Below are 16,903 nucleotides of genomic sequence, written 5' to 3'. Positions count from 1 at the left end.
TGCGGATGACATTGTGATCTGTAGTGAGAGCAGAGAGCAGGTGGAGGAACACCTGGAAAGGTGGAGGTCTGCTCTGGAAAGAAGAGGAATGAAAGTCAGTCATGGTAAGACAGAATACATGTGTATGAACGAGAGGGAGGGAAGTGGAACAGTGAGGTTACAGGGGGCTGAGGTCAAGAAGGTGCAGGAGTTTTTGGGGTCAACAGTCCAGTGAGATGGGGAGTGTAGGAAAGAGGTGAAGAGGCGAGTGACGGCAGGTTGGAGTGGATGGAGAAAGGTGTCAGGAGTGTTGTGTGACAGAAGAGTGGCAGCAAGAATCAAAGGAAAGGTGTACAAGACAGTAGTGAGACCTGCTATGCTGTATGGGCTAGAGACTGTAGCAGTGAGGAAAAGACAAGAGGCAGAGATGAGGATGTTGAGGTTCTCTTTAGGAATGACCAGGATTAGAAATGAGCACATCAGAGGGACAGCTCAGGTCGGCTTTTTTGGGGACAAGGTCAGAGAGGCCAGATTGAGATGGTTTGGACATGTGCAGAGGAGGGATAGTGGTTATATTGGTAGAAGGATGTTGGAGATGGAGCTGCCAGGCAATAGGTCAAGAGGAAGGCCAAAGAGGAGATGTATGGATGTGCTAAAAGAGGACATGAACTTAATTGGGGTGAGAGTAGAGGATGCTGAGGATAGAGTTAGGTGGAAACATGATTTGCTTTTGCGACCGCTAACGGGAACAGCCGAAAGAAGAAGAAGATGAATACCTTACAGTGGACATTAGCAAGCATTAAATAAGCATGATCAAAACATACAATCAAAGTTAATATAAACAGCTGGTAATATAACAAAGCATGCTGTGGGCATGAATAAATTAATCCTAGCCTTATTTGCATTTATTGAACAAAGGGGTAGGGGGGTTAACAGTTAAGCTTCTCAGGCTTGTAAAAATCCAAGCGTTTTTTCCAACAGCACTTGGAATGTGTAATAACCATGTTCAATAAAGACATGAACAATTATAGCACATTGAGTTTGTCTAATTTGTGACTGATGAAGATCAGATCATGTTTTTGGGGTTACCAAATGGTTCACTTAATATTTCTTGCCACTATATTGCATATGTTGAATGTAAACATACACACAAAGTACATACATACAGTTTATATGTGTTTGTGTTAGGTTTGTTTTTTGTTTGAGCCCTTTCCAACCCAACTTTTGTTTGTTTCCAGTTGACCCAGTTGACACAGAAAGCACCAAGATGGACTCCAGTTTCAGTCTAGCAGGGCTTCCCAGCTCTCCGAAGAAGAGGATACGAGTAGAGTGTCGGTGTGGGTCGGACTCTTGTCGAAAGTACCTGTTCTGACATGGGACTGCTGTCAATGTAACAGTTATTTGTGGAAAATTGTATAGATTTTTAAATCAATTTATATTTTTGGCTGAAGCGGAAATTTCTGATCTGCTTTTTTATGAGAACAGGACAAACTTTTCCAAGATGAAAATCCCAATCCAAAGTTTGAAATCTGTTATTTAATTCAAAAGAGCACAGAGCTACTGGGTTTTCAAAATTAAAATTCATGAAATAAAACAAACAATGTATTCAAAAGTACAAGACCCAAGCCTTTTCATGACTGTTATATTATATTAGCAGTCAGGTGATTAGACAGGTTGGAAACAAAGCTTCAGGTCAGACAAACATAAAGGAGAGAATGAAGATGAACAAATTATGATCACAGCTGTCTACTGTAATTATAATCCATTGCATTTTACTAACCAACTTCCTGCTTCAGCTTCGACCTAGCTGTACAGTGTATGAGTTTTTCTTGGTAAAATTTCACTGCTCTCTTTCAGTGTGACCTTGTAAATTAAGTTGTTAAAATGATGATAATAAACTGTTGGTTTGTTCCCAACCTTTTTCATTGTCTGTGTTTATTTCTGACCACTCTGGATTTTTAGTGTTCCTACATCTCAGCTATTAACTTGTGTTACAGCTGTTTCAGGCTCTATGCAAACTATGTAAATACAAGGGTCATGCAAATATTTATGTACATAAGTAATGGCTGCCCTACATCTTAGCAAATGCAATACACATTCATCCATCAGGGAGCAACAGTAGAGTTGGGTATAGTTTGGGTTTTTTCTCATACTGGTGCTAAAACAAAAATTAAAATGTCACTACCAGAACCAATGCTTTTTTTTAAAAAAAGGAAGCATAAAACCAGGCCATAAAATTAATAATTTTATGAATTGTGGGGGTGGCTGTAGAGTAGGTCATCTCCTAACCAGAGGATTAGTGGTTTGATTCCCGGCTTGCCCGGTCAGCCTGTCGAAGTGTCCTTGAGCAAGACACTGAATCCCCAGTTGCTCCTGATGATGACACCGGTGTGTGAATGTATGAGTGTTTGGGATTGTGAATGGCCAAGTAGTGTGAAAGCGCTTTGAGTGTGCTGTGAAGCATAGAAAAGCGCTATACAAGTATAAGACCATTTACCATAATTTGAAAGGCAAGGCCATTTGCCCTTCAAAGAGTGAATAACCTCAAATTCTACAGCATATTATGCCAACTTAAATGAACCACAGAGGTTTTATGAGTGTGAACAGCTTTATTAAGCATCATTCTCCTTAATACACCCATTAATACACACCTACGTGAGTGACTGAATGTGAATTATTGAAAACAGCGGTCTACTATAATATGAGTGGGTTGGGTCCAGTGTTTTCAAATGCTATACCTCTTTATTATAATGTCCAAATGCAACCAAAATTAGATCCTATGTGCAGGAGCTCACTGTGAGTGGTCCTGTAAAACTTTGTTTACTTTTTCCACTTCTGGTGTTTATGTTTGTAACATTATAACACACTCTCTACCTTTATGATCTGGAATTTTTTTGGCTTTTCTTTATAATACTGTACTTTCCTATGTGAAGTGCCTTGAGATGATTTTTTGTTATGATTTGGAACAAAATTATTCAAATTCTGTTGAATTGAATTGAACTGACGCCAGCAACCTGGGCAAGAGAAGTCTGACCTACTGACTATAAGGAATAGGTAACATCAGAGTGAACACAGAACAGTTACCAATAGCTTAATTTATTTTACAGTACTTCTTTTGAAATTCAAAATGAGGGAATACAAAAATGGCTTCCAGGTATGCATACAAAGTATCTTTATTAAACAAATGATACAGCAATGTTTAAAAAGCCATTTGAAAATAAAAGACATTTCAACAGATTTCTTCAGTTCTTCATGCAGTTCTATATACCACTACAAGTATATAGGACTCTAGCAGCTCAGTGCTGCCATCTGCTGGTGCTTAGGTGCCCTCTGAATAGTAATGCGAATAGGATGTGAGCCACTTTACAGGACAGTCCCTAAAAATGCAGTGTGACATACACAAATGTTACTGTCAGTACAGCCACTCATCTATCATCAAATATCTGTCGATATTTGATAGTTAATCTGCTTGATCTGAAATGGAATTGAATTCCAAATTCCTTCTTTACCTCCTCCACATCTTCCCTAACCCCTCATTTCCACCATTTGTGGCTGTGTTGCGTTTCGTTTGTGATATAGTCTCCAAAGCTGATCACTGCTAGTCTAGTCAATACTTGTAATTCCAGCAGGTGTGTCTGTGACACATTTCGAAAATGTCCCAGATGCAGCTCTCTAGTCAGGTGGGCTAGTACGTTGATTGGGGTGCCACAACCTGACCTAATAACCCTGTATACCAGATAGGTACATTATTTTTCTGGCTCAATTTTGAGTGATGACATACACCCCTTGTACAACGAATTTCAGCTTCTCTCCTCTGGATGATGTTTTGAAGTCCCAATGTGTATACCACACTGGTATAGAAATAGTTTTTTCTTAACAGCTATCATTGATATAACAGCCTTAAGAGTGTGCATATCATGAATGCTGGATCTTGTTTGCTTTCTGAGAATCTACTGCACCTACTGGTAACTTGTTTGCCATATAGCAATAAAAAATATACTAAAAACCTGGATTATTCTGGTTAGTCACATTGTACTGCTATTATTTTGAACAATACTGTAAGTTATAGGGATAGTGTACAAATAACATAGATTCCTATGTCTCATTATTTTCATTTGTTGTATGATGATTAGACACCCATCCCTCCATCTTCGTCCGCTTTATCTGAGACCGGGTCACGGGGGCAGTAGTCCAAGCAGAGCCTCCCAGACTTCCCTCTCCCCACACACCTCCTCTAGCTCCTCAGGAGGAACCCAGAGGTTTTCCCAGGCCAGCCGAGAGACAGTCTGTTCAACGTGTCCTGGGTCTGCCCCAAGGCCTTCTCCCAGAGGGACATGCCCAGAATACTTCCCCAGGGAAGCATCCAGGGGGCATCCTAAACAGGTGCCCGAGCCACCTCAATTGGTTCTGCTGAATGTGGAGGAGCAGCAGCTCTACTCCAAGCTCCTCATGGATGACTGAGGCCCACACCACATCCCTAAGGAGGGTGCGCCCAGCCACTCTCCAGAGGAAACTCATTTCTGCCACTTGTATCCGTGATCTCAGCCTTTCGGTCATGATCCAAAGTTCATGCCCATAGGTGAGTGTAGGAAAGTAGATCGACCAGTAAATTGAGAACTTCGCCTTATGACTCAGCTTCTTTAATTCCATCTCGGCCCCCTCTCTGGAACCGACAACTTAACGTGGTGGAGGGGTTTGAGTGCCTGAATGATCCCAGGAGCTATGTTGTCGGGGGCTATATGTCCCTTGTAGGGTCTCTCATGGCAAACAGGTCCTGGGTGACAGACCAGACACTCGCGTGTGAGCACTGGGTGCCCAGGCCAATACCCACAGGGTCTGGTGGGGCTCAGCCCAAAACCATAACGTGGAGCCACTCTTCAGTGGGCCCACCACCTCCTGGAGAGGCCGTAGGGGGCCGGTGCATTTTGTTTTGGGCAGTGGCCGGGGCCAAGTGCCCGACCGACCCAAACCTCGGACGCCAACTCTGGTTTTTGGGACTTGGAATGTCACCTCACTGGTGGGGAAGGAGGCTGAGCTGGTGCAGGAGGTTGAGAGATACCGTCTAGATATAGTCGGGCTCACTTCCACTCACAGCTTGGGTTCTGGAACCATTTTTCTCGATGATTATACAGTATTGTTGTATTGCCTGTCTGTGCAGTGTTTCCCACAGAATGTGATTCTACTTGTGGTGGTAGGGGTGGGTGTGGGGGTTTTATAATTTTTTAAAGTGAAATATAGTAATACTATAGTACCCCTGTGCTGTTGTGCTGTTCATCTGACCTGTCCCTTCTGCACTAGCTGGCTCTCCTACAGCCCTCCTCCTGTCCTACATCTCTCTCTTCAGCTATTTCTTCCTGACCCTCTCTTGCTGCTGGATCATTAATCACAGTGATCAGACTGATCAGCTTTCCCATGTGTGTCTGAGGGGGCAAACATTCAGCATTTGAGTTTATGAAATAGCATTAACTTTATCTACCTGTAGCACAATCCATATACATCCATGCTATAAACAGCATGCCTCGGCAATAGCTGTATTCTAACGTTGGCTTAGCTAGTCTTACTAGCTTGCTAAGAGATGGATCTCCACGAATGAGAGCATTCATTGTGTTACACACAGGGCGGAGGAACTGTTCACAGACGGTCCGTTGTCTGGTAGTCGTGTTTATGTGTGTGAGAAAGAGGGACAGATTGAATACATGCGCTATGCACAGCACTACACTGAAATAAGAGTTAACCTATTTTAAATCAATATGTGGTGTTCAATGTTCATATTGTGGTGGCCCGCCACATACAATATAAGTTACTGTATGGGAAACACTGATATGTGTTACCATGTGTACTACAAGCCAGAATAAAGTAACTTGACTTGACTTTACCACTTTGCTTTGCTAAATATAGTCTATTTTTGACAGATGTCACTTCTGGGATGCTTCTGACAAAGGCTTGACCCACCAATCACATAGCACTTTCCCAGAAACACAAGGCAAAATTTTATGTGAAACATAGATACAAAATAATGAGCCTATAAGGATGAATGTATTTTTAACAACCTAAAAAATGGCCACAAATCTTTCATCCTTGTTTCATAATAATTTAATGGTAACCATTAAATTACAGTGCCTATAAAGATATTCATCCCCTTGGATGTTTTACCCTTTTGAGTTTATAAATAAATCATGGTCAATATAATTTGGCCTTTTTTACAAAAGAAATTACCAAAAACCTCTAATGTCAAAGTGAAAACAGGTTTCTATAAAGTAATGTCAGTTAAATAAAAATATATAATAGGAAATAAGTGACTGCATAAGTATTAACCCCCTTTAAGATGATGGACCTAATTCAACAGAGGTCCAGCCAATTGGTGCTAGTAGTCTCACCAGAGTGTAGTGAATGTGTCAAGTGACTGTAGTATAAAGACACCTGTTTCTGGAAGGTCCAGTCACTGGTTAATCAGTATTCCTGACTACCATTACACCATGAAGACAAAAGAACACTCCAAGCAACTCAGAGAAAAGGTTATTGAAAAGTATATGTCAGGGGATTGGATACAAAAAAATTTCCACAGCACTGAACATCCTCAGGAGTTCGGTTAAATCCATCATCAAGAAATGGAAGGAATATGGCACATGTCTGAATCTGCCTAGATCAAGTCCTCCTCACAAACTGAGTGACTGTTCAAGAAGGAGACTAGTGAGCGAGGCCACAGAGACATCTATGAAGGAGTTACAAGCTACAGCAGCTAAGATGGGAGAGACTCTGCATACAACAACTGTTACCTGGGTTCTTCACCAGTCAAAGCTTCATGGGAGAGTGGGAAAGAGAAAGCCACTACTGAAGACAACTCATATTAAATCTTGACTAGAGTTTGTAAACAGGCATGTGGGTGACTCCATGGTCAAGTGGAAGAAAGTTCTTTGGTCTGATGAGACTAAAATGGTGCTTTTTGGCCATCAGACAAGACGCTATGTTTGGTAGACACCAAACACTGCACATCACCACAAACACACCATCCCCACTGAGAAGCACAGTAGTGGCAGCATCATGCTGTGGGGATGCTTCTCGATAGCCAACCCTGGAAGGCTTGTAAAGGTAGAAGATAAAATGAATGCGGCAAAATATAGGAAAATCCTGGAGGACGATCTTATTCAGTCTGCAAGAGAACTACAGCTTGGGAGAAGATTTATCTTCCAGCTTGACAATGACCTGAAGCATACAGCGAAAGCTACACAGAAATGGTTTAAAGACAACAAGGTGAGTGTTCTGGAGCCCAGACCTCAATCCATTAGAGAATTTGTGGCTGGACTTGAAAAGGGCTGTTCACGCCCAATCCCCATGCAACCTGGCAGAGCTTAGGGGCCACCTGAGCTGTCCCTCTGATGTGCTCATTCCTAATCCTGTCCATCCTGGTCACTCCTAAAGAGAACCTCAACATCCTCATCTCTGCCTCTTGTCTTTTCCTCACTGCTACAGTCTCTAACCCATACAGCATAGCTGGTCTCACTACTGTCTTGTACACCTTTCCTTTGATTCTTGCTGACACTCTTCTGTCACACAACAGTCCTGACACCTTTCTCCACCCACTCCAACCTGCCTGCACTCACCTCTTCACCTCTTTCCTACACTCTCCAAACATCCTTCTACCAATATAACCTGCACCTTCTTGACCTCAGCTCCCTGTAACCTCACTGTTCCACTTCCCTCCCTCTTGTTCATACACATGTATTCTGTCTTACCATGACTGACTTTCATTCCTCTTCTTTCCAGAGCAGACCTCCGACTGTTCTCTGTTCTCATTACAGATCACAATGTCATCTGCAAACATCATTGTCCACAGAGATTCCTGTCTGACCTCATCTGTCAACCTGTCCATCACCATAGCAAATAAGAAGGGACTCAAAGCCGATCAACTCCTCTGTCTGACCTACAGCACATCTCACTACTGTCGTACTCCTCTCATACATGTCCTGAACTACTCTGACGTACTTCACCATCCGATGCTGCCGTAATCACCACTCTCTCACCTCTGGGAATACTCTCCATCACCTCATCTAACTCACTCCAGAATCTCTCCTCTTCTAACTCACACCCAACTTGTGGAGTATAACCACCGATTACATTCAACATTACCCCTTCAATTTCCAACTTCAAACTGATCACCCTATCTGACACTCTTTTTGCAGAGAAGAATAGACTAAAATTGCACTGTCCAGATGTGCAAGCCTGATTGAGACCTATCCACATAGACTCAGTGCTGTGATAGCAACCAAAGGTGCAAAACTTTTGCATAAGACTGTATATACTGGCTTGAAGGGAGTGAATATTTATCCAGTCACTTGTTTCCCATTACAGTGGAACCTTGGTTTTCGTGATTAATCTGTTTGAAAAAGTCTGACTAAAACCGAATGTACGAAAACTGAAGCAATATTTCCCATAAGAAATAATGTAAATCCAATTAATCCGTTCCAGACACCCAAAAATATTAACACAAGATACATTTTATAGACAATAATTATATTTTTACATACAGAAAACAATGATAAATAAATGTAAATGACTAATGAAATGAATAAATGAACATTTAACATCACTTTCACCTTTATTGAAGACTCTTGTTGGCGTATGGAAGACAGCAAGGAGGGGAGAGGGAGGAGGAAAGGTTATTGTTTGGAAGGGGAATCCCCCTCCATAATCACTTCATGTATCAAGGCACTATCCGGAGTTACTTTGGGGTTTATTTAGTAGTCACAACAAGCACAAAAAACAATGGCAGACTGAGTCTCGAACATATGGGATGCTTTGTGTGGGCGCTCGATTCCGGGAAATGAGTGGCGGAGTCACGTGGGCAGACGGACAAGTTTGGTACGGACTAGTGACCGACCAATCAACTGTACGATAACCAAGTGGATGTACAAAAACTGGGACAAAATTTTGACGAAAAAAAGTCATTGAAAATCAAATCGTACAAAAAGTAGGGCATACGAAAACCGAGGTTCCACTGTACATATTTTTATTTAATTGACATTACTTTGTAGAAACCTGTTTTCACTTTGACTAAGAGTTTTTTTTTTTGGTAATTTGTTTTGTCCAAAAAGCCAAATTATATATAGACCACGATTGATTTATAAAATCAATAAAAAGGTAAAACATCCAAGGGGGTGAATACTTTTTATAGGCACTGTAAATGTAGACTAACCATTAACTCAACTGTAGGCTACAGCACAACAACAAACAAAATTAAAACTGACAAAAAAGAAACCATTTAAATATGAAGCCTTCCCATTGCAGAAGCTCAAAAACAAGGAAAAATTAGCCTACACAAAAAATAAGCACCATAATGAGCTGCTTTGCATCTGCATTCAGTAGGGGATAAAGCCCAGCAGAGGACTGATCAAACTGTGTCCCAGATGGAACACAATTCAGCCACACCCAGTAGAAATAAGGGGTAAGTTTTTCTTTCCTTCTCTACCACTCCTTTTCTCTTCATTTTCTTACTAACTTGGAAATATATTTTAATGCTTTCCTCTTGCTTGCACGCTCTGACTGGTATGGGGGGGTCACTTTGACTGAAGAAACAGGCACTTCAAGGCACAAATATCTACACTTGTCTCCATACTGAATTCTGAAAAAAAGCAAAGAACAGGTTCCATGTGTGTATTTTGTAAGAATACCTTTGATACTTCTGCCCCTTTCTCCTCTGGTACTCTTTTTCATCCACTGTCCACACAGCTCCCTTTCCTCCCTCAACTCGCACAAAACACTTGTGTAGGCTGAGGTTGTGACGCACCGCATTCTGAATAGAAAGGGAAAAATCACTTGTCATAGGAACAAGGTGTTTTGTTCTAATAGAAAGTACATACAATCTTTTTAATTGACATTCTGTCTGTATACTGTATTATATTGCTTATAATATTAATACTACTTAAACACATTACTAAACCACAAAGACTGTGGTTTTTCTATGTGAAGTGAAATTTAACCACATTTATCATAAATGTTTACTTAAAGTAGTTCATACCTTCCATGTAGCAGTGTTGTTTCTGAAGTAGAAAAACATGGTAGTGAACCAGTTGTAAATCTCATTCAGAGTGCGCTGTTTTTCAGGGGACTCAAGGATAGACTGCAAAAGTCAGATAATGAGAACCACACAGGGACATGTTACATCTAAAATTGCCATCTGATGAACTGACAAATGAGCCACTGTTGTAACAATTGGACTACAGTAAATTCAGTTAAGCATCATTTGTGCCATTTGCTCCATAATGACTCTGACTATGTTGAATTGTCATAATTTGAGGGTTGAAGAAGGTTGAAGGTTCGAATCTCGGTGCCTGCAGTCCACGTGTCGAAGTGTCCTTGGGCAAGACACTGAACCCCCCCGATGGTTAGAGGCACCGGTTGAGTTGGCGCCGCAGATGGCTGCCATCGGTTCTGTACCGGAAACAAATTCCTTGTGTGTAACATACTTGGCCAATATAGGTGATTATCCTTATCCTATTTCCCTCACTGCAAGACATTAATCACCAGTATGCTGATGTCTGAAACACGCCTGTGCGCGCACGCACACACACACACACACACACACACACACACAGGGTCTACTTTTAATTACTGTTTATTAAGGATGTCCCGATCCAGTTTATATTAAGAAAAGGCGGGGGGCTGCTGTAGCACTACTATACAAAAGCATAAAACTTATTGTGTCTACACTGAAAGCTAGCATGTGCAGCCTGTTACATCTTGCATACATATTGCAGAAGGCTTGTGCTTGTGTCTAAACTGGGCGCATGTTTACTCGCACATTGGAAGCACTTGGTGTACAAAAATGCACAAAGAAGCCTACAGAAACACTTTGGAAAAGAGAAAACTATGGTCCAAAACTCCAACAAATAATAAACAATGAGGGAATTACTGGCTGCACTTTCATGTATATGTATAATGTATCCAATCCATGGTAAAGCACAGCAAATAAAAAATACACACACTTTAAAATAACCGCCATGTTCAGTAGGATTTAAGTAACAAATGATATGGCTATTTTTGCTTGATGTATTTCTCTATTTAGGTAGAGTTATGGTTGAAACTACTGAGCTTTCATTGTTTTGGTGGAATCTGTTTATGCACATAGGTCCAAACAAATAACACTTGAAGCTAAAAATAGGCTTCAGGTCAAGGCTGAGTGGTATGGCAACCTATACACTGGCAATGTAGTAGGGCTGTGCAATTAATCGAATTTTCGAATTTGATTTCGGGGCTCAACGATCACAAAAATGGTGTAATCGAGAAAAAACAATTATTCCGTTTTTTAAAGTTATTTTGGCCTGCGTCCGCGCATCCGCACTTTCACTTTCACCCTTCCCCTTACGTATGTCGTATCTGATCACATTTAAAAATCAGCACGAGGGAAGATGGCAGAAAAAGAGCAGCCACAGAAGTGTTTGGTCAACAAAAAAGGTAGAAGAAATTCTGTTGTCTGGGAACATTTTGCATTCGAAGAAGCGCACATGGATCAAAAACATAGTACATAGATTGGCTACACGGTTGTGTCGGCACCGGCTGGTAACACCACAAATCTTTTCAACCATTTAAAATTCAAACAGAGACCGACATATGACCAACTAATAAACACACAGAAAGAAGGACAAACATCCTCCGCAACACAGTCATCAATTAAAAACACGCTCTTCAGTGCAACTTTGTATCCATCCAGCTCAGAAAGGCCCAAAAAAATAACAGATGCCGTTGCATACTTTTTAGCCAAAGACATGCGCCCTATTAGCACGGTCGAGAACGAAGGATTCAGAAAAATGATAAATACTCTGGACAAGCGTTGCCATCTCGACACCATTTCACGAGAGTTGCTCTGCCTGCTTTATTTGAAAAATGCTGTGCAGAAGTGGCTAATGAAGTATCAAAAGCAGAGTACTTCTACTACTGTTAATTATGTTTAAAATGTAGAATGTTGTAAAATGTTTAGAATTTTTCAGTTTGTTAATGCACATACGTGAGCAAACTTATTTTGGACCAATTTATTTATTATTTTATTTATAATTTATATTTTATTTATTACTTGTTTTTAAAAAAAGTTGTGGAAGTGCACTACATTGTTGGTCTTGTTTGCCTTTATCTGTTTTATCTGTCTTAATCTGTTTTTCACTGTTCTGCTCAATAAATGCAACATATTTCCAAGGTCAATGAGTAATCGTGTAAAATAATCATGATTTCAATCATGACCAAAATAATCGTGATTATGATTTTTTCCATAATCGAGCAGCCCTACAATGTAGACAGCTGGACTGATTAATATAGCAGTGTGTTAAAGCGCAACTGAGTCTGCTCAAATACAGGACTATAGTTGTAAATAAGGATCAGAATTGTATTGGCTTTATTCTGCCCAATACTGATCCTCTGAAATCTGTCAGAACAGCACAGATACTAATACTTAGTATCAGATCAGGACATCTCTAATGTTTATAATTTTTTGTTAACAACAATCAGAAATTTTATTTTAAAATTGAGGTTTGACCTTTAATTCAAAAGGACTTCTTTGGTCATGGATTAACATAATCTAAGTTTTTGTCAAGTTATTCCAGCCATGTAAATTCTTTAAAGATTTGCCATGAAAAGTTCTAAAAACACAGTTCAAAAAAATGTGAAGTGAAATCAGTGAAAGCACAACAACCATAAAAAGATCACATTCACAAATAATCAAATACCTAATCATTTAACTCACCCATCTTATCAAGTAGGCGTAGGTGTATGGAGGCCTGATGTTGTTGTATTTGTAACATTCAATACTGGGGACCAAATCTGTACAACAACAACAATGTGACATCAATTCATGTCATCAAACACATATGATCTGGATTATATAGGCCTAGTACTTCAACTAATCTTCTGCTCTACCTAAATAGCACAGTGTGCAGGTGGGAAAATTTAACAACAAATTCTGAAACACAGAACATGTTTTTATATCATGTAAAGACAGAATGGCCAGTGTCATAAAATTTAAATGAAAAGCAACATATATAACTGAACAATGTTCAAGCGCAGACTGGATCTTTAAGTCTGGATAAAATTATAACTAGTGCTGGGCAACGACTAAAATCCTTAATCGCGTTAACTGCATGATTTTTCTGAGATTAACTGCATTGATATGAGCAGCATTCAATAATGAATTCAAAAGTTGTGTATTGTGCACTTGTATTTTTAAAGTACTACTATATGAACAAAAGTGCAATAACATTTGGTTTGCAAACACTTTAAACAAATAAGGTGCTTTTTACACGGTAGCAGCACAATGTAATCAAGCTCATATCAAGGCATATCAAACAAGGCTCATACATGCTATGGCATTTGTTAGCTTGTCTTGCTTTTGTTTATCTATACTTCTCCCACACGCTACATCCAACATAGTCTGCCGAAGCCTCCCTCCGCTGTTTGTTTCGGTGGGTGATTTGCTGGCACCAACGGTGTGTATTGCATTTAAGTGATACTTCAGACTCGAAGTACTCCTGTGATAAGAAAATTCAGCTTTGCATTAGCTACAAATGACTTTGGTTCTATTAACTCCGCAGTGCGGAAGAGATTTAAATTGAAAATGTCCATGTAAAACTCCTTTACCTTTCACCATTTTTCTGTCTGAGCCAGTTCTATTCAGTTCAAGGTCACGTGAGCGCTGCAGCGGTCTTACACCCACCCCAAATGCTCTTATTGGTTAAGACGCGTGATGACGCCCATCTCAAGCCAGCACTGATCAACATCCCACCCCTCCTGTTACCCATGGTTTGTCTGTATGTGTATTCAAAGCCAGTAAGCAACGGACTTTCAAAATAATAATAAAAATATACTGTGTTAATGCGCGATAAAATAATTGCCGGCGTTAATGAAGTATTGCGTTAACGCGAAAATAACACGTTAACTTGCCCAGCCCTAATTATAACCAATCTTGTCATGATCCATCTCAAACTTCCTGGCTCTTATTTTGTAGGAAAAATGACTGCACAGCTCACAATCATTATCACCATACAGTTTATCGAGTCGCATCGTGACTGTTTTCTTGATAGCTGTAGTCTCTGCATGTTGTTTGTATTTGTATCTGAAGTAATATGATATACTGATCTTGTTATCGTGTTGTTTCAAAGTGCCAGTAAAAGCAAGGGAAAACAGTGGCTCTCTGTTGTTGAAAAACTTAGAAGAACTGCATCTGGACATAGTTTTAGGTAGAAGACATTTCACCTCTCATCCAAGAGGCTTCATCAGTTCTGCCTGACTGGTGGTGAGCAGGAGGTATTTATCCCACTGGGTGGTGTTTCAGTCCTTCGATGGCCAACAGTGTCTAACGACTGAGTTGTTAGGGCCTGGTATCGGTGAGAGTTGTTACCTGTCTTTGAACCCTCACATGTGGATCAACGCCTATTGTCCTGGTGTGAATTGGGGTAGAACTGTTTGGGTAGAGATTTCAAAACAGGGTTATAGATGGATGACAAGTTGTGTCTGAGTCCACCAACCCTATTCAGATAGGGGTGTTCTATTTGGACAAAAGTTGCTTCTTGGATTCCTCTCTCAAACCAGCGGTGTTCTCTAGTGAACATCCAGACTTCACTGTCCTCAAAAGAATGCCCTTTGTCCTTCAGGTGGAGGTGGACTGCTGACTCTGGTCCACTTGCGTTGGCCCTCCTGTGTTGGGCCATGCACTTTGTTTCCCCAATGTACAGGTCATTACACTCCTGACTACATTTAATTGCATACACCACATCATTCTGTTTGTGCCTGGGTGTCTTGTTCTTCGGCTGGACCAGTCTCTGCTGAAGGGTGTTCTCTAGCTTAAAGTTGACTGGGATATTCTGATTGTGGAGAAACCTTTCCAGTTTTTCTGATAAACCAGCCACATAAGGGATGACAGTGTTATCCCCTCTTGTTTCGGGTTTCTCCCTGTTGGTGTTGGGCCTCTTCACTGCTTTGGTGAAGGCCCACTTGGGCTATCCACAAATCTTAAGGGAATTCTGGATGTGTAGTTCCTCCTTCTTGATCCCTTCTGCAGTTGTGGGCACTTCCTGGGCCCTGTGATTTAGGGTTCTGATAACTCCCAGTTTGTGTTGTAGTTGATTGGTTCGTGTGTGTAGGTTTCCAGTATACTTCTACCTTAAGGCTTCGGTCTCCTCCTATGTGGACCACACAGTCCAAAAAGGCCAGACAGTCATCTTTGGCATCCTCACGAGTGAACTTGATGTTGATATCCAGAGTTGATATGCTTGAAGAAAGCCTCCACCTCCTGGGTCTTGTCCACATAGCGGAACCAGTGGCTGGGAGCTGTACCATCAAAGGAAGACAGGGCTTTGTCCTCAAATTCTTCCATGTAAAGGTTGGCAACTATTGGAGACACAGGGGAGCCCATAGCACAAACGTGTTTCTGCCTATAAATGTAACCCTTAAACTGGAAGTAGGTAGTGTTTAAACAGAGTCCCAGAAGGGTGCATACTTGGTCTGGGGTGAGGTTAGTCCTGTTGATTAGTGTGTCATCCCTCAGCAGTCTTGTCTTCATCACCTTGACTGCTTTTGTGGTGGGAATGCATGTGAAAAAGGATAGTGACATCAGAATCAGAATCAGCTTTATTGGCCAGATGTGTCAGACACACAAGGAATTTGACTCTGGTACGGGGGCTCTCAATGGGTACATACATGTCAACAAGCAAGGGAATGTGCATTAAGAAAAGAGATAAAAACAATAAGAGTAAAGTACTTATAAATAGAGACCTGTACATACTGTATTTATATAGTCTGGATTCAGTGCATGGATATGTACAAGGTATATGCTTACAGGTATTGCACTGAGGATTATTGTCCAGTCATACTGTTGTAGGTCAAGTGTTCATCATAGTGATGGCCCGGGGGAAGAAACTGTCTTTGTGCCTGGTTGTCTTGGCTGGACAGTCAGAACTGACTGTTCGCTGGAGTCTGTTCTTGTCCCTGTTTGATTGCTGAGTCAAACCAGACAGTCCAGACAGACATCATATGAGACCATGGTCCAGCTACAGTTGTCTGACTTTCTTAATGAAATCCTGAGAGTTTATTATGTAGTGTTGTATGTTTCCCACCAAAGGAGCCCAAATGGTGGCCACGTGTTTGGCTATGTTGTATGTCACAGAGTTTATGCTGCTGACAATGGGTGTGAGTGGGGCTCCTTCCTTGTGTATTTTGGGTAGGCCATAAGTGTAAGGGATGGCTTCCCTGGGGTATAGTCTCTAATATAGTCACCGGTCAATAACTCCCTCCTTTTCCAGCTTCTGTAAACAGTCTATAACCTTCTTCTTGTAGCCACTGGTGGGGTCCCTCTTCAGTGCTTCATAGGTGGTGGTGTCACTGAGGAGGTTAGAAACTCTGGTCTGACAGTCAGCTGGGTTTAGGACTACTGTACATCTGCCTTTGTCTGCCGGAAGGATTGTGGTGATTTCCCACCATGTGGGATAAATACCACCAGTCAGGCAGAACTGATGAATCCTCTTGGATGAGAGATGAAACATCTTCTACCTAAAACTACGTCCAGATGCCTTCTTCTAAGTTTTTTCAGCATACTATGACCTGGATGACTGAGAATTTGCACAGACATGTGGCTCTCTGTTTTTAAAGAGCAGTTTTTTAAAATCGACTAATCATATATTTGAAAAGCATTGCCTATCCCTGCTACCTTTATTTCTAAGAAAGAGAATATAAAATGCAGCATCTGCCAAACTAGATGTGACATGATTTATGACTCCTAAAGCCCCCCCCCTTCCGCTTCAGAACCCCCACACCACATCCTCTTTCCTGTACTTTTACACCTTTAGTTGTTCATATGACATTAATTACAGGGGCACATCAAACTGACTGGAACACTTACTATTTCATGTTATTGCTTTCATTCAAGCATCAAAAGCTGTTTTTTCCC

The 16,903-nt window shown here is 41.0% G+C and overlaps 2 protein-coding genes across 3 annotated transcripts in view; one reads left to right on the top strand and one right to left on the bottom strand.

Annotated features, from left to right (window-relative positions):
• LOC109965296 (histone-lysine N-methyltransferase SUV39H1) overlaps nt 1-1,431 on the top strand; it is a 75,579-nt gene extending 74,148 nt beyond the window's left edge. The window contains exon 6 of one of the 2 annotated variants that reach the window (XM_020609196.1): nt 1,218-1,431. In XM_020609196.1, coding sequence (XP_020464852.1) covers nt 1,218-1,351 — 134 coding nt within the window. In that variant the 3' untranslated portion in view covers nt 1,352-1,431. The remainder of the gene's footprint in view (nt 1-1,217) is intronic. The other variant, XM_020609197.1, reaches the window with a different exon arrangement.
• A 1,679-nt stretch (nt 1,432-3,110) lies between these two features.
• The window catches only part of LOC109965199 (forkhead box protein P1-like), a 34,275-nt gene continuing 20,482 nt past the window's right edge, over nt 3,111-16,903 (bottom strand). Inside the window, exons 7-10 of the mRNA XM_020609030.1 lie at nt 12,710-12,786; nt 9,995-10,096; nt 9,648-9,769; nt 3,111-3,356 (exon numbers count right to left, since the gene is read on the bottom strand). Of these exons, the coding sequence (XP_020464686.1) occupies nt 3,299-3,356; nt 9,648-9,769; nt 9,995-10,096; nt 12,710-12,786 (359 nt within the window). The 3' untranslated portion in view covers nt 3,111-3,298. The remainder of the gene's footprint in view (nt 3,357-9,647; nt 9,770-9,994; nt 10,097-12,709; nt 12,787-16,903) is intronic.

This window comes from Monopterus albus, unplaced genomic scaffold, assembly GCF_001952655.1.
Source record: "Monopterus albus unplaced genomic scaffold, M_albus_1.0 scaffold98.1, whole genome shotgun sequence".
Lineage (NCBI taxonomy): Eukaryota > Metazoa > Chordata > Actinopteri > Synbranchiformes > Synbranchidae > Monopterus > Monopterus albus.
Note: the sequence above shows the minus strand (reverse complement) of the source record. Positions and strands in the feature narration are given on the sequence as shown.